The sequence below is a fragment of the Salvelinus sp. IW2-2015 genome, unplaced genomic scaffold, assembly GCF_002910315.2.
Source record: "Salvelinus sp. IW2-2015 unplaced genomic scaffold, ASM291031v2 Un_scaffold564, whole genome shotgun sequence".
NCBI classification, from domain to species: Eukaryota; Metazoa; Chordata; class Actinopteri; order Salmoniformes; family Salmonidae; genus Salvelinus; species Salvelinus sp. IW2-2015.
In genome coordinates this window covers 680,168-704,359 of record NW_019942576.1, presented here as the reverse complement: position 1 = coordinate 704,359, position 24,192 = coordinate 680,168, and the positions used below count along the sequence as shown (strand labels likewise).

General features: G+C 44.2%; 1 protein-coding gene across 1 annotated transcript in view; it reads left to right on the top strand.

The window, feature by feature from the left end:
- Positions 1–24,192, top strand: part of LOC112068574 (receptor-type tyrosine-protein phosphatase mu-like) — a 180,546-nt gene that overhangs the window by 100,044 nt on the left and 56,310 nt on the right. The window contains 1 exon segment of the mRNA XM_070438203.1: positions 1,494–1,523. Within this exon segment, the coding sequence (XP_070294304.1) occupies positions 1,494–1,523 (30 nt within the window).

Here is a 24,192-nt window from a genome sequence, read left to right as displayed (position 1 = left end):
TGATTGATTGATTGTTTTTTATAAGATAGGTTTAATGCTAGCTAGCAACTTACCTTCGCTTCTTACTGCATTCATGTAATAGGCAGGCTCCTCGTGGAGTGCAATGTAATCAGGTGGTTAGAGTATTGGACTAGTTAACTGTAAGGTTGCAAGATTGAATCCCCGAGCTGACAAGGTTAAAATCTYTRATTCTGCCCCTGAACAAGGCAGTTAACCCACCGTTCCTAGGCCGTCATTGAAAGTAAGAATGTTCTTAACTGACTTGCCTAGTTAAATAAAGGTGTAAAAAAAAGAAATCTGCCAAATCGGTGTCCAGAAATAACGATTTCCGATTGTTATGAAAACTTGAAATCGGCCCTAATTAATCGTATAGCTATTGTTCTGTATTTCAATCCAATGACTATTCATTAAATACATGATGACCTTCATGTTTTATTAACCGTTTTTTATTTCAGCGATTCTAATCGGGAATCAGGGACCAAATCACATCAGCAGTGGTTTAGTTGTGTCTTTGATGGTCACACAGTGTATGTGTAAGAAAAAGTAGAGGCTTGTGTCTCAGAGTAATAACTAGTGTCAACATTAGTGTTGTTTTTGTTATTACTGCCCAATGTTCTAGTTTGTTGTTCCTTCTTGGATTGTCAAACAGTACATGTGTAAGAAAAAGGAGAGGAATACGTTTATGAATATTAAAGCCACTGCTGTTGTACAAACATGTTATTCCAGCCAGTTCCTGATAAACTTGCTCTCTAAACACAGCTCCAATGAGCTTCCTCCCCTGTCCTCTTCCTGCKCTCGCCCACTCTCCAATAACACTACAGCCCACCTATCATCTCAATAACAGCCTATCACCTTCACTAAGGCGCAGGCTGGCCTTTATTGTCATGGCRTGGAGGCACCTCTGTAGAATGGTCACTAGCTGGCACAGCCACAAAGTCATAAAATATGATTTTAAGCCTAACCTTAACCATACTGCTAACCCTAATACCTAACCATAACCTGAAATTAAGACCAAAAAGCTAATATTTGTTTTCCTACATTTTTAAGACATAGCCAATTTTGACTTTGCAGCTGGCCCATCTAGCGGAAATTGCTCAGTTCTGCCTCCAGGGCAAGACTCATGACAATAAATGTCAACCTGCCACTAATGCACTATGTTACCCACAATTCTCTCCTGCAACACCTGCACACCTGACTTGCCAATCAACAGGTCACTCCGCCCACCCACTGTAACTGAATGTTGTAACTCTGTGGGCCCTCACCCTCTACCCCTCCACGCATGACGTTGTCCCCCCAAGCAACCACCTTGCCCTCACAGTCGTACTAGTAAAAAACGTCACTTTATGCCTCCATATCGTGTTTTTTGGGGGGGGGTTTCATTTCTATATATTTTTCTCCAGTACATTAATATTTTTCCTTTTCCTTTCCTTCCATTCCATTTCCCCTRCTGTCCCCCACCACTGCTTATATCCTACCACCACCCCACTGGGCAGAAGAACCTATCACTCCTACACTTACTACCTGTAAGTAACCCACTTTGTGACTGAAAACGCTTAGRGCCATGCTTTCTCGATCTGCGACCACCGCCTTTATTTACCATGCATGAAACCTCTTGGTGACTTTTCTCTCCTTTCAAACTGCCAGCCAGGGCCTAATTGGTCTAACATTGGCTAGCAGGTAACACCTAGCAGCTAACGGCTAGCAGCTAATGTAAGCTAACGGCTAGCAGCTAATGTAAGCTAARGGCTAMCAGCMAATGTAAGCTAARGGCTAMCAGCTAATGTAAGCTAACGGCTAGCAGCTAATGTAAGCTAACGGCTAGCAGCTAARGTAKGCTAACGGCTAGCAGCTAACGTAAGCTAATGGCTAATCTACTCACCTCAAGATCCAATTTGAAGTCCAATTGCCAATATCAAAGTGGAATTGCAAATATTTTGACCAGATCATTTATAAATAATGGGTAACATATATAATTGATCTAAATGAATTGAAAACTGACACTCAAATGAGGCAAAATGCTTCTTTCTAAATTGTGACGACGTTCCAGCCAATGCTGTAGTTTGAAAGGGGACCTTGATCAGTCKCTACTATTATAAAACAGTTAGAAAATCTATAGACGTAGATACTACTATATTTGTRCATAAACATAAAAAATGGAGAACTCCGTTTTCTCCTTGTATTGTGCTTTCTAGAGTATTTTGTGCTTTATTGACTAAGAGGGAAACTGTTCTCTGTAACCCAAGTAGCATTGCTCCATAACCCGTCCCATTTTCAGAATAGCTGCGCAGGCGTGAGACAGTTTTGTATCCGACACGCCTCTTGGCKTAACCCTGTCCCAGAATCCACCTCAACAGTCAACTCCCATGATCCTCTCTGTCCGTGGTCATTTCGGTGCTGCTCATTTTTCCATTTCTTCTCCATGTTTTAGATCAGTTGTTTTTGAAAGGCACTGTTGACACCATGTAAATTCCTCATCTGTACCCTGGTACAGTGGTGCTAAAAGCCTACTGTGATGGTGACGACAGCTTTGTGTATGATGCTATGCACTCTGTGTATGATGCTATGCAGTCTGTGTGGTGGCAAAGGAGCAAAGAAGGGCTGTAGTATTGTGTATTACAGCTATGCATTTTTAAACAGTATATACTTTCTACAACGCGTTTTGTCAAAACAAGCATTGTGATTGGTTGAGATGCGTTCTAAGCCATGCGTTTTAAGCCGTCCTTCAACAAAAAGCCATTTACCACGGGAGATGCCTTGGGTCAACTGTGCCAGTTGGTTTAGTATTTCCAACTCTGTTGATTGTTCAGTTCATTTGCTTTGATTGAAAACACGCAATCAATCAACAAATTATGTGATTCCGGGAAGAAACTGTTATTTGAGAGACAAAAAGGATGGCAATCATGAAGGAATGTGAGCTGGCTTCAGTTTGACCTGCTTGTTTTCAATAGAGGGGTGAAAGCTCCGCWGAAGAACCCCTGGCTTGGATTTGAATAAGAGCCTGCTAAATGTTCATCGGGAGAGAACACATACAGTGCCTTTGGAAAGTATTCAGACCCCTTGACTTTTTCCACATTTTGTTACGTTACAGCGTTATACTAAAATGATTTWAAAAAATATTTTAAAAATCCTCAGCAATTAACACATAATGACAGRGAATGACAGGTTTTTATACATTTTTGCTAATTTATTATGAATAAAAAAACATACCTTATTTACGTAAGTATTCAGACCCTTTGCTATGATACTCGAAATTGAGGTCAGGTGCATCCTATTTCCATTGATCATCCTTGATGTTTCTACAACTTGATTGGAGTCCACCTGTGGTAAATTCAATTGAATGGACGTGATTTGAAAAGGTACACACATGTCTATAGGTTCCACAGTTGACAGTGAATGTCAGAGCAAAAACCAAGTCATGAGGTCGAAGGAATTGTCTGCAGAGCTCCGAGACACGATCGTGTCGAGGCACAGATCTGAGGACGGGTACCAAAACATTTCTGRAGCATTGAAGGTCCCCAAGAACACAGTGGCCTCCATTATTCTTAAATGGAAGAAGTTTGGAACCACCAAGACTCTTCCTAGAGCTGGCCACGGGCCAAACTGAGCAATTGGGGGAGAAAGGGCTTTGGTCAGGGAGATGACAAAGAACCCGATGGTCACTCTGTCAGAGCTCCAGAGTTCCTCTGTGGAGATGGGAGAACCTTCCAGAATGAGAACCATCTCTGCAGCACTACACCAATCAGGCCGTATGGTAGAGTGGCCAGACGGAAGCCATTCCTCMGTAAAAGGCAGATGACAGCCCGCTAAAGAACCTAAGCACACAGTCAAGACAATGCAGGAGTGGCTTCGGGACAAGTCTCAATGTCCCTGAGTGGCCCAGCCAGAGCCCGGACTTGAACCCAATAGAACATCTCTGGAGAGACCTGAAAATAGCTGTGCAGCAACGCTCCCCCATCCAACCTGACAGAGCTTGAGAGGATCTGAGAAGAATGGGAGAAAKTCCCCAAATACAGGTGTGCCAAGCTTGAGGCATCATACCCAAGAAGACTCGAGGCTGTAATCGCTGCCAAAGGTGCTTCAACAAAGTACTGAGTAAAGGGTCTGTATACTTATGTAAATGTAATATTTCATTTTTTAAAACAAAACAATTAAGTTTGTTTCGATTGATAAGAAGATTAAAAAAAATGATTTAGAGTAAGACCTAACAAAGCGTGTAAAAAGTAAAGGGGTCTGAATACTTTACAAAGGCACTGTACATCCCAGATATGATGACATTTTCTATTTTTCTATTCTAGTTATATCCCCCCCTCCCCTCTATATTTGGAGCTTGTTGCTTGGATTTTTAAGGGAGAGTTTTTTTTCTTGGTGACTTCCAGAAAATGCTGTTTGGTTTGTTATGCCCAATTAACTGTCCAATAGAGGGATGAGCGGGATTCTTAAAGCAGGAGATGTGGTGCTGTGTGTCTTTCGTTGCTTCTGACTTTTCTCTTTCTCCTTTCTGTCCCTCGTGTTCTCTCGCTTCCTCCCCTTATCTATTTCTCTCCCTGTTTCTGGTTCCCTAGTCCCTCTCATGCTCTTCCCCTCTCTCTCCTTCTTCCTCCCTCCCCCCCTCTCGCTCCTTCTTCCTCCCCCCCCTCTCTCTCCTTGGCCGTTTAAGGAGGAGTAATATGGTAAACGGTGTGAGATTATGACTCTCAGTTCGCGTCAGGGCCGCCCAGCCAAGCTCATGTTTAACAGCGAGTCGCTTGCCGCTCGCCTCAGATTGAGCAGTCACACGCACCCAGCGCTCTAATGAAATATTGAATGCAGTTTGTCTTTGATCCAACATGCCATGTGCCAATTACAGCAGAGAGGGCAGAACAGGTGGAGGCAGGGGAGAAGGAAAGAGAACACGAYGTCTCTGAGGAGAGATAGATGGAGGCAATTCACCATTACCTACCTAGCCCTCCTCCTTCCCTGTATCTGTGCAGTATATAAAGTTGTACTTCATTTTATACTCGCTAACTCCAAAGGTAGGCCAAGGCCTGTCCAGTTTTTAAATTAGCGTTACTAATGGTCCATTTCTCCATTGGGATACATTGAAGTGGAACAGATCAGGTAGTAATTGGTACAGTCTATGATACTTTGTTCAACTGGACTGCTATGAGGTAGAAGTGTTGTATTAGATTGGGTAAGAGCTATAAGGTAAAGAGCACTACGGTCTCCTATAGCCTGAAGGCCGCTCAAGTTCTACATCCGAGCTAAATGCTGAGTTTAGGCTGATGCGTCCCAAATGGCACCCAATTCCCTATATAGTGCACAACTTTTAGTAAAACATTGTGCGCTAAATATGTGASTAGGGTGTCATTTGGGATGCAACCTGGCTGCGTGACTAATGCAGAACCGCCAACATCCCTCCATTATTTCCCTGGAAGCCTTTTCTGAAGGCTTGGTAAAACAAGAGGAGTAACTGCCTGGGATGAAGGATGAGCTGAGCGGGACGCTTCCTCTCCATCTTCCCTCCCCGGCGCTCCTTTCTTTCTCGCTCACTCCTATACGCATGTGCACGCACGCACGCATGCGCACACACACACACACACACACACACACACACTGAGAGACGGAATGTGTGAGCACTTCCAAGGGAATCCAGAGAGAAGGGCCCATTTTTTAACTGTGAGCTTAAAGCAGCCAGGTGGGGCCCTGCCCACCGCGTGAACAAAACCTTAATTAAATCCTACAAGGAAGGTTTCACGCAGAACAAGAATCAAATTAATTACAACAATGGAATGCTCATTTGTCTGGCTGACAGGCACTGTCATTACGAAGAAGAGCAGGGAATTTGGAGACAGGAGGAGGTGGTGGTAAGAGGGAAGACCATTTGGCCCGTCTGTTGGGAGACTCGACAAGGTTGTCCTTTAACTCCCTTTGTCATTAGGGTAACAGGTCATTCTTGAACGCGGCAAAGCCCAGCGGGGGAATTTACAGGCTGCTAGCCGAACGTTACCCTTTAGCACACAGCCAGCACGCGCCGCAAATAAGCCGTCCTCTCTGATGCTTGTTACATGAGAGGTGGCAGCACTTGCACGCCGCGGCCCTAATAAAGGTGTCTCGCGCACACACACACACACACACACACACACACACACACACAACACCCACACACACACACAACACACACACACACACACACACACACACACCACACACAACACACCACACACAACACACACACACACTCCTAGCCCTGTTTGTGTGCTAATGGCGGCGTACACAGACACTGTCTTCACCTCACCACAGTTTACATTCGCATCACCCTGCGATACGTTAATGGCACTCTCCCGCTTCTCATTCGATTAGCATACATAACCCCTAAAGTGCAGGTGTCTCATGAACGGCGTGGTAAGTAATGCCGGCGCCGAAAAGAGATGGCCGCCTCGCTTCGCGTTCCTTGGAAAATATGCAGTATTTTGTTTTTTATGTGTTATTTCTTACATCGGTACCCCAGGTAATCTTAGGTTTCATTACATACAGTCGGGAGGAACTACTGAATATACGATTAACGTCAACTCATCATCGTTCCTACCAGGAATATGACTTTCCCGAAACGGATCCAGTGTTTTGCCTTCCACCCAATACAATGGATCTGATCCCAGCCGGCGACCCTGTGCGACGCCGTAAAAGGGGCAAACGAGGCGGTCTCGTGGTCAGGCTTCGAGACGGGCACATCGCGCTCCACTCCCTAGCATACTACTCGCCAATGTCCAGTCTCTTGACAATAAGGTTGATGAAATCGAGCACGGGTAGCATTCCAGAGAGACATCAGGGATTGCAACGTGCTCTGCTTCACGGAAACATGGCTAACTCAAGAGACGCTAACGGAGTCGGTGCAGCCAGCTGGTCTTCATGCATCGCGCCGACAGAAACAAACATCTTTCTGGTAAGAAGAGGGGCGGGGGGGTATGCCTTATGATTAACGAGACGTGGTGTGATCATCATAACAACACACAGGAACTCAAGTCATTCTGTTCACCTGATCTAGAACTCCTCCACAATCAAATGTCGACCGCATTATCTACCAAGGGAATTCTCTTCAATCATAATCACAGCCGTATATATCACCCCCAAGCAGACACATCGATGGCCCTGAACGAACTTTATCTGACTCTTTGTAAACTGGAAACCACACACCCTGAGGCTGCATTCATCGGTAGCTGGGGATTTAACAAGGCTAATCTAAAAACAAAACTCCCTAAATTCTATCAGCATATCGATTGTCTACCAGGGCTGGAAAAACCCTAGATCATTGTTATACTAATTTCCGCGACGCATATAAGGCCCTCCCCCGCCCCCCTTTCGGAAAAGCTGACCACGACTCCATTTTGTTGATTCCAGCCTACAAACAGAAACTAAAACAAACAAGCTCCCGCGCTCAGGTCTGTTCAACGCTGGTCCGACCAATCTGAATCCACGCTTCAAGACTGCTTCGATCACGCGGATTGGAATATGTTCCGCATTGCGTCCAACAACAATATTGACGAATATGCTGATTCGGTGAGCGAGTTCATTAGGAAGTGCATTGACGATGTCGTACCCACAGCAACGATTAAAACATTCCCAAACCAGAAACCGTGGATTGACGGCAGCATTCGCGTGAAACTGAAAGCGCGAACCACTGCTTTTAACCAGGCAAGGTGACCGGAAGCATGACCGAATACAAACAGTGTAGCTATTCTCTCCGCAAGGCAATCAAACAGGCTAAGTCCCAGTACAGAGACAAAATCGAGTCGCAATTCAACAGCTCAGACACAAGAGGTATGTGGCAGGGTCTACAGTCAATCACGGATTACAAAAAGAAAACCAGCCCCGTCGCGGACCAGGATGTCTTGCTCCAGACAGGCTAAACAACTTTTTTGCCCGCTTTGAGGACAATACAGTGCCACTGACACGGCCCCCTACCAAAACCTGCGGGCTCTGCTTCACTGCAGCCGAGGTGAGTAAAACATTTAAACGTGTTAACCCTCGCAAGGCTGCAGGCCCAGACGGCATTCCAGCCGCGTCCTCAGAGCATGCGCAGACCAGCTGGCTGGTGTGTTTACGGACATATTCAATCAATCCTTATCCCAGTCTGCTGTCCCACATGCTTCAAGAGGGCCACCATTGTTCCTGTTCCCAAGAAAGCTAAGGTAACTGAGCTAAACGACTACCGCCCCGTAGCACTCACTTCCGTCATCATGAAGTGCTTTGAGAGACTAGTCAAGGACCATATCACCTCCACCTACGGACACCCTAGACCCACTCCAATTTGCTTACCGACCCAATAGGTCCACAGACGACGCAATCGCAACCACACTGCACACTGCCCTAACCCATCTGGACAAGAGGAATACCCATGTGAGAATGCTGTTCATCGATTACAGCTCAGCATTTAACACCATAGTACCCTCCAAACTCGTCATCAAGCTCGAGACCCTGGGTCTCGACCCGCCCTGTGCAACTGGGTCCTGGACTTCCTGACGGGCCGCCCCCAGGTGGTGAGGGTAGGTAACAACATCTCCACCCCGCTGATCCTCAACACTGGGGCCCCACAAGGGTGCGTTCTGAGCCCTCTCCTGTACTCCCTGTTCACCCACGACTGCGTGGCCATGCACGCCTCCAACTCAATCATCAAGTTTGCGGATGACACTACAGTGGTAGCGTTGATTACCAACACGACGAGACGGCCTACAGGGAGGAGGTGAGGGCCCTCGGAGTGTGGTGTCAGAAAATAACCTCACACTCAACGTCAACAAAACAAAGGAGATGATTGTGGACTTCAGGAAACAGCAGAGGGAGCACCCCCTATCCACATCGACGGGTCAGTAGTGGAGAAGGTGGAAAGTTTTAAGTTCCTCGGTGTACACATCACGGACAAACTGAATTGGTCCACCCGCACAGACAGCGTTGTGAAGAAGGCGCAGCAGCGCCTCTTCAACCTCAGGAGGCTGAAGAAATTCGGCTTGTCACCAAAAGCACTCACAAACTTCTACAGATGCACAATCGAGAGCATCCTGTCGGGCTGTATCACCGCCTGGTACGGCAACTGCTCCGCCACAACCGTAAGGCTCTCCAGAGGGTAGTGAGGTCTGCAGAACGCACCACCGGGGGCAAACTACCTGCCCTCCAGGACACCTACACCACCCGATGTCACAGGAAGGCCATAAAGATCATCAAGGACAACAACCACCCAAGCCACTGCCTGTTCACCCGCTATCATCCAGAAGGCGAGGTCAGTACAGGTGCATCAAAGCAGGGACCGAGAGACTGAAAAACAGCTTCTATCTCAAGGCCATCAGACTGTTAAACAGCCACCACTAACATTTAGCGGCCGCTGCCAACATACTGACTCAACTCCAGCCACTTTAAAAATGGGAATTGATGGAAATGATGTAAAAATGTACCACTAGCCACTTTAAACAATGCCACTTAATATAATGTTTACATACCCTACATTACCCATCTCATATGTATATACTGTACTCTATATCATCTACTGCATCTTGCCATATTTATGTAATACATGTACCACTAGCCACTTTAAACTATGCCACTTTATGTTTACATACCCTACAGTACTCATCTCATATGTATATACCGTACTCTATACCATCTACTGCATCTTGCCATGCCGTTCTGTACCACCACTCATTCATATATCTTTATGTACATATTCTTTATCCCTTTACACTTGTGTGTGTGTATAAGGTAGTAGTTGTGGAATTGTTAGGTTAGATTACTTGTTGGTTATTACTGCATTGTCGGAACTAGAAGCACAAGCATTTCGCTACACTCGCATTAACATCTGCTAACCATGTGTATGTGACTAATAAATTTGATTTGATTTGATTTGTTGCCAGACCTCATAAGTAGCCCATTGGAGTGTGTAATGTGATTATAGAATAGCATCTAAGTACTGTTCTGTGTTCAGGTTCTCAATAGAACCTTCACGTTATGTGATCTGACTAGAGGAACTGGAGTAGGATGGAAAACGGGGACTCGTTGTTGTCTGTTAAAGCCACCGTTTTCCACCGGTCTTAATGAAATGGGTGACTGTTTACAGTTTGATGGTATCAGCAGCCAGTTACTACACCCAACAGTTACTACACCCAACAGTTACTACACCCAAACAGTTACTACACCCCAACAGTTACTACACCCAACAGTTACTACACCCAAACAGTTACTACAACCCAACAGTTACTACACCCCCAAACAGTTACTACACCCAACTGCCATTGTATCAGGGGTCGAGGGTCGTTCAGTTGGGTCGTTGTGGAGCACGCTTTTGTGTTGTGGCTCCGGGGCTAATGAAGGCCCGATGTCACACTCTTTCTCTTGGGAATAAAGGATGTGCCACCGACACTTGTGGCCCTCAGGGTTTAAACTGGTAAACGGTGTCGTGGGTGATTGGAACATTTCTAAGAGCTCCCGGTCTTAATTCAGCTCTGCCTCCAGAGTCAATTCAGACTAGATTAATTTGGTTTGGGAGCCCAAAAGAGCTCTTCTCTTTGTGTCGCTGACTTGATCAGGGYTGTTACTGGATCAGCCTCTTGTCTGATGCCGCCATTGTAAGCGGAAGTCAAAGTGCAGATCCAAGTACAAGTAAGAAATTACTGCTCACGCCACGAATATAAAGCCTTGATTCGGCGACTACATTTCCCATTKATTTTGTGTGTTAGGCTACCGTAGGGGGAGAGCTGGCAATTAGGTGTTTTCATTTCTCTCTCTCTCACMCTCTCTCGCGCACATTTTTGGGGGTTGGCGTGTTTTTCCCCGGTATCTCTGAAGACTGTTTATTGGTTTTTGTTGATTTTCAGCTAGGCAATTACTGTAGCGACACTGTAAATTACAAGTTGTCTTTCTCTCCAATCTTCCAGGCTTTGAGTTCCTTCTCAGTAACCTTGGTTTTCCAGTTGGTTGAATGAATAGAAAAACATACCTTATAGCTGAATTCTAGCTAACATAGTATTAATGTTACACTGTAACACYTGTCCAATCATATCTATGTGTTGTAGAAGTGCATTTCCAATTTTTTTGTGTGAGAAGAGACATTTCCTTTTCCATCAATGACACGACATACTGTAAATGAAAAGGGTTGTATAGCATGTAGCTATCTCTAACATGGAAACATACTCTACATATCTGTCTAGATAGATATGCACACGTCTTTCCAAACAGACTTGATGGAACCAACCATGATTTATGAACTGGGTGTAAGTAGCTTGAAATATTAAAGACTAACATGTCATGATTCTACATGAAGGAATAGCAAAGAGTTCTGTCTTCAGAGTCCCTGGTCAAACATCATTAGGTTTAGTGGTATGTTTTATTTTTCAGTGACTTGTTGGTACAAGAGAGTGTACACAAATATGACTGTTAATACAGTGCTGGAACAGCCTGTTATTTAGACTGTTGGATAGAGCCCTAGGGTGTCAACAGCTAATCCCCACGCCAGCCTGCTGTTTATACAATGAATTCCACTAGCTGGCTCTTATGTCTATGTACGATTTGTTTCGAATGTAGCCTAGATCTCTTATCATGGTCTGACAGTTTCTCTACATGGTTGAATGAATTTGCCTTCACCGAGGTACACTAGCTAGCCAGTGAGGAGGATAGCTAGTCTCGTCTCAGTCTGTCTCTCTCTGTGTGTGTACAGCTCATGTGGAGGCTTCCTCCCAGCATCACCTGCAACACTGTCATTAAACTGTCTGAGTGGTATGGCTTAGTATTTCCCCTCTCCCTCGCACACTGTCCCTCCCCCCACGCACCAACAGATCACAGAAACCATCAGGCAGARGTGCTGTTATTTATTCATCTATAAAGACCAATTAAAATTGCAAATGGAGCCGTCTCAGTCAAATCCTTTATAGGTCAACGTTATGGGTATGGGCTGTGTGTTTTTTTTTCTTTCTGGTATCGTAGAGAATGTGGAGGATTCATTGAGGTCAGGAATGCTCCAGTTCCTTTAGTACAAAATGTAAATGTGCATTCTTGCAGTGCATTAGGAATGAGGTTTTGATTTTGGCTTTGAAAAACCAGTTGGTTATGATCAAATAGGATAGCCACACAAATCAGGGTGTGTGTTGATGTTTTTGTTGCCCAGTAGAACATGAGGAATTTAGGACCCCATCTGTACACTCGGTGTGAAACCTAGGATGCTGTTAACGTTGAGGTCTTGTGCTCTTCCCTTCCATCCCTCCATCCTTCCATGTTTCCATCCCTCCATCCTTCCTAAAAATGGTGACAGATGAGATCTTTTCCAGTGAACCCGCTCTTCTTTGAGGTGAAGCCCCTCTCTCACGCTCTCACTCTCTCCCTCTCTCCCTCTCTCACTCTCTCCCTCTCTCTCTTTCTGCGCTGGCTGACACCTCGTCAGTAGCCCCGAGGCTCTCTTTCTGATGCGCTTCCTACGTGATCAGCCCTACATACAAATACATGTGTTTGTCCCCTGGAGAATCTAGAACAGTCCCCACTCTGTTTTACCATGGGATTTCGTGAGATATGTCAAGTGTAGACGACAGTCCGCAATGATTCAAACTGTTACACGTTGATAGTCCTAGTCATATGTAAAACATATTTATGCAGTGTTTGGCGACGTGCATCTCTGACATTCTATTAAAGATGCATTCCTCAACTGAATAATGAGGACATGATGGTGCACTGTGTTATTGTTTCATGTTAAAGACATGGCAGCTTATTGTAATGGACTCAATGTATTGTAATATGGTGAATTATACGGACTTGTTAAGCCAAGATTCATGAAATATGAATTTATGAGTACAAAACGCTTGTTGAAGAATTATATAATTATATTCTAATTCTATTTATTCTTTGTGTGCGGTTTTCTTTTTTTCGAATGTCATTAAAATCCGCTTGATATTCACATTGTTGCAACATACTTGTTGCACTCCTCTCTGTACCCGTTGCGAGGTTGTAGTGGCAGAAAGGAGAATACAGCTTTGTGAAAGGGGTATAAGTGTTATTTTAACGGGAGACTACAGTGCCTTCAAAGTATTGACACCCCTTGACTTTTCCACATTTTGTTACAGCCTGTAACACAATACCCCATAAATCAACTCAGGAGTAAAAAATATGCTAAATTACATGGACTCCCTCTGTGTGTAGTAATAGTGTTTAACATMAAATGACTACCTCATCTCTGTACTCCACACATACAGTTATCTATAAGGTCCCTCAGTTGAGCAGTTAATTTCAAACACAGATTCAACCACAAAGACCAGGGAGGTTTTACAATGGGGAAAATCCAATACAACACATTACTGAGTACCACTCTCCATATTTTCAAGCATAGTGGTGGCTGCATGTAATGTAATCATGTAATGCGTATGCTTGTAATCATTAAGGACTGGGGAGTTTTTCAGGATAAAAAATAAATGGAATGGAGCACATGCAAAATTTGCACATGCAYAATCCTAYAGGAAAACCTAGTTCAGTATGTTTTCCACCAGACTCTGGGAGATMAAATCACCTTTCAGCAGGACAAAAACAAGGCCAAATCTACACTGGAGTTGGTTACCAAGAAGATGGTGAATGTTCCTGAGTGGCCGAGTTACAGTTTAGACTTAAAWCTAATTAAAAGTCTATTGTAAGACCTGAACATAGTTGTTTAGCAATGATCAACAACCAACTTGACAGACCTTGAAGAATTTTTAAAAGAATAATGGGCAAATGTTACACAATCCCGGTGTGGAAAGCTCTTAGAGACTTACCCAGAAAGATACACAGCTATAATTGCGGCCAAAGGTAATTCTAACATGTATTGATTGACTCATGGGGTTGAATCTAATCAAGATATATTAGTGTTAATAAAATGTTCTTCCACTTTGACAGAGTATTATGTGTAGATCGTTGACAAAAAAATGACAAATCAATTTTAATCCCACTTTGTAACACAACAAAATGTGGAAAAAGTCAAGGGGTGTGAGTACTTTCTGAAGGCACTGTAGCGATCTCTAATCAAAGGCTACTATATGAAAGGATATATTTCCAAGTACCGCTGCTTTTCTTCACTCCCAGTCGCTGTCATTCTTTAATGATATTATGAATCCCTGATAAGCGCCTTTAAAGGACATTAACCTCGCAGGTCACACACCGCTCCGTCTGTGGTTTTATGGCACTCTGATAATGGAGAGACATTACAGGCCATCTCCAGCAGGTCTCTGTGTCTGTCCACAGCCGTTGCCTCAGGCCCCACCGCTGGAGTTCCAGAGCCCCCACTGCCAACCATTAAGATTTATCTTGGCAAAACGACAACTAGAATGGGTTTTATGCAGTGCTCTCTCTGCCTGCTGCCTTGGACAAAATGCCTCGCTCCAGTGTAGGGTACCTTTCTCCTCTGCCTCCTTCTCCTGTTGCCTAGGGGCCATCAGTGACCAACACGGCAGGAGCTTTTATGCTTTTATTTATCTGTTTGTGGGCAAAGAGGGGAAAAAATGTGTTCTCTCTCTTTAACACTAGAACCGCCAACGGCCACTAACGTTTGATATTGTAAATAAATAAAAATCTCCCCCCAAAAAAGCTACGTCATGCTCCTTCCCTAACTTTTCATAAATGTTTGTATTTTACATTGCTCATTTGTCAGAATTTAGAATTCACAAAGTTAACAGTTTAATATATTTTTTTTATACCTATTCCCAAKTTAACCGGTCAAGATAATGCAATGTAGGACATTGATACCCAGCTAAGCACTAATGCGTCTCTATCTCCTCACTGAATGAATGACAAATGGATGATTGGGTGATAACTGCTTGTTACTTCACAATTTAATTGAAATTAGGCCTAACTGAATGATGAGTTTGAAGAGGTTAATTTAATTRAGAAAGACAATTGTGTAATGATGAGWTTGTTATGCCTTTTTATCAGCTTTGGCACTCATGTTTATAGCAAATAATTTGACCGCGCGCCTTGCAGGTTGATTATCATTTTCTTTTACGTTTTACTTTTACGTTTAATAAGCTGTTTTATTTACTAGAACTCTAACTAATCAAATGTTTTGTAATGGTAACAAAAACATGCTGCGTGTTGCAGTAGAATAATGCAAAACATGTCCTTGACTATCCCAAGTTGATGAGCGAAGGGAAGCAAACGATGCCAGCCCACTGAATGAATGACAAATTGATTAATGGGCGATATTTGTGTATGTTACTTCACAATCAAATTTAAATTAGGCCTAACTGAATGATAAGGAAGGTGAAGAGATGGATTTCATGTAGAACAACAGTAGTGTAATGATGGGTTTGTCATGCCTATCATCGTTGGCCCTCATGTTAATCAMTTGACTGCATGCCTTGCGGGTTGATACCATTCTTATGTTTTACTCTGTAAAAATAAGCTTTTAAGGGACTGTTTTATTTACTATAATGCTATTACATGTATTGTAAGGGAAACCAAAGCACGCTATGTGTTGCAGTACACCTTTGGAATAATGTGAAACATGTCCTTGACTCTATCCAAGTTGATGAGCAAGGGGAAACAAACGATGCCAGTCAGCCTGCACAGCCGGCCCATCGYAACTACAAAAAACTAATTTGACACATAGTTAGCCTGTAGACAAGATTAAATTGGCAATAGTCTAATTGACAGTATTATTAGGTGTCAAATTGTACATGAAGAGATGGGCGCAACTTGTAATTTGCAGATGCAGGGAAGGGAGCATCACTTTATCAAATCCTCCTTCAGAGTCACATGCAGGTAAAACATTTTGATTTCTATATAGTATCAGAAAGAGTGTTTATATGGCCCTTACTTTTGTCAATTAACTCTCAAAATTCAAGAGGTGCAGCTCTATTTCCAAAATGTCACTTCAAGAATATCTGCACTGTCCCAGCGTTCAGCACATGACCACTAGTGTGGCAYCGTCGCTCCGGCTGCTAAGCAGACTGGTAACATACTGGAAATTCATTTATTTTCTTATTTCCACACTTTTCCTTTCCTTTGACCTGCCAAAACGAAATTCTAATGGACTTCTTTGATGGACTTGAACTAGTGGTTTGTCGTTTTTACTTCTAGATTAGAGCAGGGTTATTGAACTCTGACCCTACGAGGTCCGGAGCCTGCTGGTTTTCTGTCCTACCTGACCATTAATTGCAGATACCTGTTGTCCCATGTCTAAATCAGTCCCTGATTAGAGGGAAACAATGACAAAAAAAACTGGATCTGGCTTCGATGTCCAGAGTTGAGGTTGAGGGGCCTACAGTAACATAAACTAATGAAAATGCTGTTGTGTTCTTTGAAATAGTTATTTCTGTAATGCATTTATTAGACTGTTAGAATGCATGTGTTCTTGGCTGGAAGTATCCAAAATTGGCTTTAGGCCTACGTTTTTCKCTAGGACTTTGTAGAATTATACAAAACATATCCTTCACTATCTTAACAATTAACTATTGTTATATTTCTACATGGATATATTTCCATGAATATTTCTTCATGCATTTCATGCTTTACAATTGTTTATGTACTATTTATCAAGCTTTGGTGCTTTATGTTTGCACACCTTGTGGGTTGATATGCATCTAATGCATAATCTAAATGAGACACCCGTCAACGTTCTCAGCGTGCTCTAGCAGGTACTTATAGTCTGAAGGCAATGCGGTTCTTGTGTTAAAAGCTTATAGTCTTCGTTTTCCATTTGCCTTCTCTCGTCATCTGATTCCATTCGGAGTAAGGGTTTTTTCAGGTTAAACTTTAAACGGCCCCAAAAGGTTARGCTTATGCAAAGATCTGGAATAGAAAGGGATGAAATAAAAAATATCTAGCATAGCGTTGGAGAGAAACGCAGCGACTCGGAGGAGTACGTGGGGAGTGTTGTGACCAGGCTGTGGCATTAGGTATGCATGTGGGCCATGGATGGGAGCGAGCTCTCATGTAGCGATGGGGGGGAAGGGATGGTTTGAGGGAGGGAGGAGGTAAACAACCATAGCTCATACTGCATCTCTCCACTCAGCCACTGCATCTCTCTCCCTGTTCACCCGCATCTCTCTCCCCGTTCACCCGCTTCTCTCTCCCCGTTCACCCGGTTCTCTCTCCCGTTTCACCGCTTTCTCTTCCCCGTCACCCGCATCTCTCTCCCCGTTCACCCGCATCTCTCTCCCCGTTCACCGTTCTCTCTCCCGTTCACCCGCTTCTCTCCCCGTTCACCCTCATCTCTCTCCCCGTTCACCTCATCTTCTCTCCCCGTTCACCCGCATCTCTCTCCCCGTTCACCCGCTTCTCTCTCCCCGTTACCCGCTTCTCTCTCCCGTTCACCCGCTCTCTCTCCCCGTTCACCCGCATCTCTCTCCCGTCACCCTCATCTCTCTCCCCGTTCACCCGCATCTCTCTCCCCGTTTCTCCCGCTTCTCTCTGCCCCGTTCACCCCGCTTCTCTCCCGTCCCCGTTCCTTCCGTTACCCGCTTCTCTCTCCCCGTTCACCCGTTCTCTCTCCCCGTTCACCCGCTTCTCCTCTCCCGTTCACCCGCCGCATCCTTCTCTCTCCCCGTTCACCCGCTTTTAATTTGTCGCCTGTCTGGATTCATTCTGTTAATTCAGGTAGTTTTTTTTTTAAGTGTGTGTTTTATAACGGGAGGCTATAATCCCCTCCATCCCCCTAAAAACATGTTTTTTTCTAACTATTCCACCAATGTGAAAACGTCTGTAGCTTACATATAGATAGTGCAAATCTTGTACACTAGCAGCAGAAAATATTAGCATTTAGCGAGCAAGGCCTCTTCACGATGCCGCCMTTGCAACTTCTGCACTGTACCCCAGCAGGGTCTCTACCCACCTGTGTGTGTGCCAGCCTACTTTGCCAACCAACACGCCCATTAAAGGTAATCTCTCATGTGAAGCCGTGCGTTTCCCTCCTACTCTGCCAGTGTCACTCATCACCCAGCCCCTTCAGCAGCGCAGCACGCCGCCGCTTCCTCTGTCGGGATTGATGACAGCCACACTGTCACAAAGTGGAGACAATCTGTCATTTGTCATCCCCCCGCCCCGGCGGTGCCTCACTGAGCCAAGATGGCTAGCGTTCTTTCATTCTCTTCTTTTAGTCAATCTTGACACCAGATCATTTTTTAGGGTTGGGCTGAAAGGTTCAGCCTGCGAGCACTTAGCAGAACAAAATAAACTCTTTGTGGAACATCGTTAGTGGAACTTTTTTGTACTTTGAAACGAGACCATTCACTGGAAGCTCTTGGAGTACTTGTAAATTTGGACAAAATCTTACTGCCCCCCCCTCCTATGTTCACCTGAACCTCTCAAAGTATTTCTGAACCTCCAACCCTGTGCTCCTCTGGAAAAAGCAGGGGACCCATCGATCCAACACCTTGGGCAACACATCAGTCCCTCTACCTTCGTGACATTTTTTTCCRTGATTGGAGAGACTGTGAGGAGCKCTTTCACATTTATTTTCAATTTTCTTTGCGCTCGCTCTCCAACGCCTCTCCCCGAGACAGATCGAGTCCTGACATTTGCAGGGAAATGGGCTGTGCCACCGCGCTTTGTCAATTCCCGCAGTTGTTTGGGGAAGGGTTTCAATCGCCCGCTCTCCCGGGTGGGTACATGAAACACAGACCCTTTTTAGAAAGGCACGGGTGTCGTAAATGAAAAAGGACATGGAAGCGTCTTTCCCTTATTTGCCAAAGTCCCCAAGCAAGAATTGGATTTGAACATCGGGACAGGGTTCGTGAAAGTAAATGCCATTTTGCATTGCCTTGAGAAACTCAAGTTTTAAACTCCTTTAAAAGGTCATACTGTGCACACTATCTCTTCAGTCTCTGTAGGCCTCTCTGTCTTTGTAGTAGGCCTAGCTAAGACTATGCATACCGATCTAAACTAGAGCTGTTTATTTTATTTCACAGTTTACCATTCTATCTCAAGGTGAGGAATGCACTTAGTTATTCCTGTCCAATCTGTCACTGCTGCTGCTGTCAGCACGTTAATTCTATTATTTTTTTGTATTTTTTTTCACCTTTTATTTCACGGTAACTCTATAGTCCCCTGATTGCATGCAGATGGGGAAACCTTGGCCTGTGAGCGTTTGTCACCTCCCAAGCATTCATGTTGTCTGGATTGTTCTATTCCACGTCATTAACTCTGACACCCTCTGATTACCTCTCTTTATTAAAAACTAAGAAAGAGAATGAGAAAAAATAAACAAGTAAATGAAGTCAACAAAAACACGCAAATTGCAGCAACTTGTGTTTTTTTTTCTCATTCTGCCGAATTAAACAAGCGTCGACACCGCCAGGGCCCTAATGTCAACCATTAAACACTAAGATTCAATTACAGAGTAGGAGTAGTACTTAATCTTTCCCCGGGTAGCCATTGTTCACATTGCACCCTGCGCTCCAAGACGGAAGGAAACCATGCTAGAAACAGAAGCTCCCTCTCCTCCAACCCCCAGACTAAATCACCTATTACCCAGCCAGATGACAAGGTGCATTAAATGTCACTTTTCGCGGCAAACAAATTTGGAGGAACAGTTAAAACTATTAGCTTCCTGTCGAGGGCCTCCCACTCAAATAGATGTTTGGTGGCAGCGGGGAGTCGGGCACTGCCATACGGAGCGAGCCGGCTGCGAAATCGAATCCAAGCAGATTGATTCGGCGATGGTGGCGGGAGAGCTTCATTAACTCATAGCTGTCCATTAGCCACTAGTCATTCTCTCCGGCTTATTAGGGATCGCATGCCGTCTCAGCGCTGAGCGGCTGTGTTTACCACAGTAAAGGCAGAGGGAGAGACAATTATACCCCGCCACGCTTTCTCCATCAGGCAGGTAGAACACCATTAAGTGGAGGCTGAACACTCAAGCTGTTAACCACCTTGAGAAAATCACATTCCGCCTCACCAAATTCTAAGAATCCTCTCTGCCACGACAAAGAAGATGGGCCCATATAATAATCCAGCATTGTCATTCCCTTCACAAATTTTCCATTGTTTTCTCTCCTTTGTGTTATTGTTTTTCTTTGTCTGGGACCCTTTTTATCTCGCATCTAGCCGGTGATCCATGGAGCGTTTGTGCTGGAGTTTTGCCTCCAATTTAAAAGAAACCGGGTATGACTTGTCTCCCGCTCTGCAACATGAATTCACTAAATTGGCTCAATAGAGTTTCTGCGATAACCATCTCCTTCTGTAATTTCAAAAGGCTCTTCCCAGACACTTTAATTTGTTCCTTAAGTGCAAAGAGGGAAAGAGGAGAGCGCGACCACTCAGTGACAAATCTCTGCCTCCCAGGCTCGCCTCGCAATTGAGAGGAATGCAGATTTAAATGACAAGAGGCAGTAAATTCCAAAGCGCTACAGTGTCTAAGATTTAAGCTCCCACAGTTAGAGGTATATTGCACCCTTCTTCAGAGTGGTATTACTGTCTGAAATCCCCTTGTAGTAAATCAGATTATATTAATTGCAGATATAAATTTGCATTCACTTGAAATACCTGCTCGTTTAAGACACCAAACAGACCCAATATTGGCTCATCCGCTGAGTCTATTTGCATCCAATTGGATATTGTGGGATTTTTCTATGTCTGCTTAATTTTCTAATAAATCTCTTGAAATTATTACAATGAATTGGATCCTGAGACTTCTCGCTACTGTAGCASAGTTAATAAATCTGATCTCTGCTGAATTAGCTCTCAAAGAGAAAGCCCAATCACTAGGGCCTGGGGAGATTTGTTCAAACTCACTATGAAAATAGCCTTAATTACACTGAACAAAAATATAAACGCAACATGCAACAATTTCAAAGTTACAGTTCATAWAAGGAAATCAAGCAATTTGAAAGAAATTCATTAGGCCCTAATGTATTGATTTCACATGTTGGTCACATATCTTTAAAAAAAGGTAGGGGCTGTTTAATCAGCTTCTTGACATGCCACACGTGTTCGGTGGATGGATTATCTTGGCAAAGGAGAAATCCTCACTAACAGGGATGTAAACACATTTTTTTCACAAAWTTTGAGCAATAAGCTTTTTGTGCGTATGAAACATTTCTGTGTTTCTTTATTTCAGGTCCTGAAACATGGGACCAAAACTTTTTGCATGTTGCGTTTATATTTTTGTTCAGTATAGAATACCTGTCTCTCAAGATTGTGCTTGTCACTCATATCGCCAGCTCTCACAGAGTGTCTGTAATGACAAGGTCAGCAGCACTTACACGTTGAGTTGAAAGCCTCCACGATGTACAGTGCTAGTCATGTAGTCTTCACCTGTAGAGAAGGCCTGTGTCATCACGCCTCGGCCTTTCCAGATGACCACTCTGCCCAGTCTGCAGTTCTGCATGTCAGAAGTGCACATCAGGCTGATGAAAGCCAGCTGGAGAAATGCTGTGGGGTACAGCCTGGAGCAGGGAGAGCGCTAGGTTATATAGGGAAGCAGGGAGGGCGCTTGGGGTTAATATAGGGAAGCAGGGAAGGGCCTAGGTTATATAGGTTATAGCGGAAGGTTGCTATAGTTAATATATAGGGAAGCAGGAGAGCCGTAGGAGTTATATTAGAGCGAAAGACATGGAAGGCGCTACAGGTTATAGTAGGGAAGCAGGTGAGCGGCGCTTAGGTTATATAGGGACAGTCAAGGAGAGTGTCCCTAGAAGTGTATTAGGGAAGCAGGAAGCGCGCTAGGTTATCATAAGGGAAGCAGGAGGCGGCTGGGTTATATAGGGAAGCAGGGAAAGTGGCATAGGTTATATAGGGATAGCATACGGCGAAGGTGCTATGTTTTTAATAGGGCAGAGCAGATGAGCGAGATGCTAGGTTTTGATATAGAGGAAGAGCAGTGGGGGATTGCTAGGTTATATATGGAAGCACAAGGGAGGATGCTAGGTTATTAAATATTAGCGAGAACTACAGGACGGCGGATGCTAGGTTAAGTATATGGGATTCAGGGGAGGATGCTAAAGGTATATAGGGAAGCGGAGGAGGGCTAGGTATATATAGGGAAGCAGGGAGGAGAGCTAGGTTATATAGGGAAGCAGAAGGTGTGCTACTTATATAGGAAGAAGCAGGCAGGTATATAGCGAAGGCAGTTATATAGGAAGCGAGGAGGATGCTAGGTTTATATAGGGTAAGGCAGGGAGGATGCTAGGTTTTATATAGGGTAGGCAGGGAGGATGCTAGGTTATATAGGAAGCAGGGAGGATGCTAAGGTAATTAGGGAAGCCAAGGAGAATCTAGGTTATATAGGGATATGCAGGGAGGAAATGCTAGGTTTATATTAGGGATAGCAGAGAGGATGCTAGGTATTAATATAGGGAATAGGTACAGGAATGCCTATAGGTCCTATCATATAGGATAGAGCGAGGAGGATGCACATAGGTTTATATATAGGGAAGCAGAGATGTAGGTTTATATAGGAAGCCTTGTAGATGCATAAAGGAAGTTGGCATTCAGTCTCAAGGTGGATTTTACAGCACATGTGGGGTGCAAGAGCGAGAGTTTTCTAGAACTTTTAGATACCCAAAGTGATTAGTAGGTTTTTCCATCTACAAATTATAAATGACCTGGGCCTGTGCGATAAACTTCTCAGATAGTTTATATGCTCATAACCTGACAGTTGGAGATAGACCCACTTGCATATTATCTCAATCATGTGTGTCATCAGTATTAACACTCAGACACATCTCGCAGGCGATTAATATGGTGAAAGAGCAAAATTATAGTATTCTCTTTTACTTTCCATTTCGTATATAGATTGCAGGATCGACTGACCTTGAGCGTCAAAGAGACTGGTCGGGCGCATTAGAGGGGGAGAACATGTAGTCTTGCGAGAGAGAGAGTGTTTGGATATGACTTTCATTCCATTTATGGTTTAATTGCTTTCTGACTGCAAGATGGGGTCGGCCCCCTGTTTTAGACCACTTAACGCTTGGGGGGCTCCATTAGAGTGAGGCCAACTCCTATGCCCCCCACCCCTCAAGTGGAGGATGGTAGAGGGTCTAATAGTGAAACAAGTTAAGAGCAGTCATATGGATTCTATTGCTTTCTGGCTGCATTTCTTATAATGGACATTGTCACTGCTAAATGGAGTGCTGTGAGTGTACATAAATCTAATGGACACTTTTTTGGATGGATTAACGGAAGACATTTACTACCCACCTGGAAAAATGTGTTAAGAAATAGCTCAGGTACAGTGGCCATGTGTGACCTGTTCTCCAATATTTTAGAGAGTTCGCTAGTATTGCTGTTCTGATGTTTGTAAGGAGGCGCTGGGGTTGGTAAGTGCGTTTAGCTGGGCTGTTTTCACTCATGGAGTCGTAGTGAGGAATAGCCAGGACAGGTTGTGTGCATCGCTAACGGTGTTTTTGGTGCGAAATGGCTCTTCTTCCAGAGCAATCTCTGGGTCCTATGCCAGCCTCGTAGTACCTCCGGTATACAGCGCCACTCTCTCAGGTCTGGCAACAATGTCGCGCACCCACTCACTGACTGCCTGGTGCTTTGTCTCAAATATCTGCTAGTGAAATCTTACACTTTCAATCAGCCCCCTATAAAAAGCACCTATTGTAGATCACGAACAGAGGGGTACTGATGGCAATGTCTATGTGGCAGGATCTGGCTGGCCCCTATAGAGTAAAGGTTCTTACCAAGGTCTTCTCCTGTTACTCATGCTGTGTTGCTGCTTGCATAATGGTCTCACCGTTCACACACACGCTCTTTGATCGACCCATATCAGTACGTGCGCAGCATGCGTGGAGCGAAAAGCCAACATTAGTGTGTAGAGAGGAGCGCTCTGATATCTTATGCTTACGATTTGGTGTCCTGATTAAGCTTTGTAGAGAGATAAAGAGTAAGTGGAAAAATGGATCCCATTTGTTAAACCAATTGTTTTTACATACTTTGAATGTATTGTTCTTAAGTGCCTATGTTACTCAATCTCATATGCTTCCAGTCTTCAAATAGTGTAAGGTAATTCCCATTGGAAAGCAGACTTCTTAATTGGTAATACTTGCCTCTGCATTGCGTGCCTGTTTTGCGGTGTAGCTCTCTCAGTATGAATCGTGTGGTCAGCCATAGTCTATTATTAGAATCTATACTAGTGCTTGATGCTCTATTCTGTATTTCTAATGATCTGCCCCACTGCTCGTATGCATACGGGTTTCAGCCTTAACTGAATCCACTACCACTGTTCCTAAGGATGACATACCCTTGTGGTGAGACCTCCCATGGGCCCATGTTTTGCTCCTG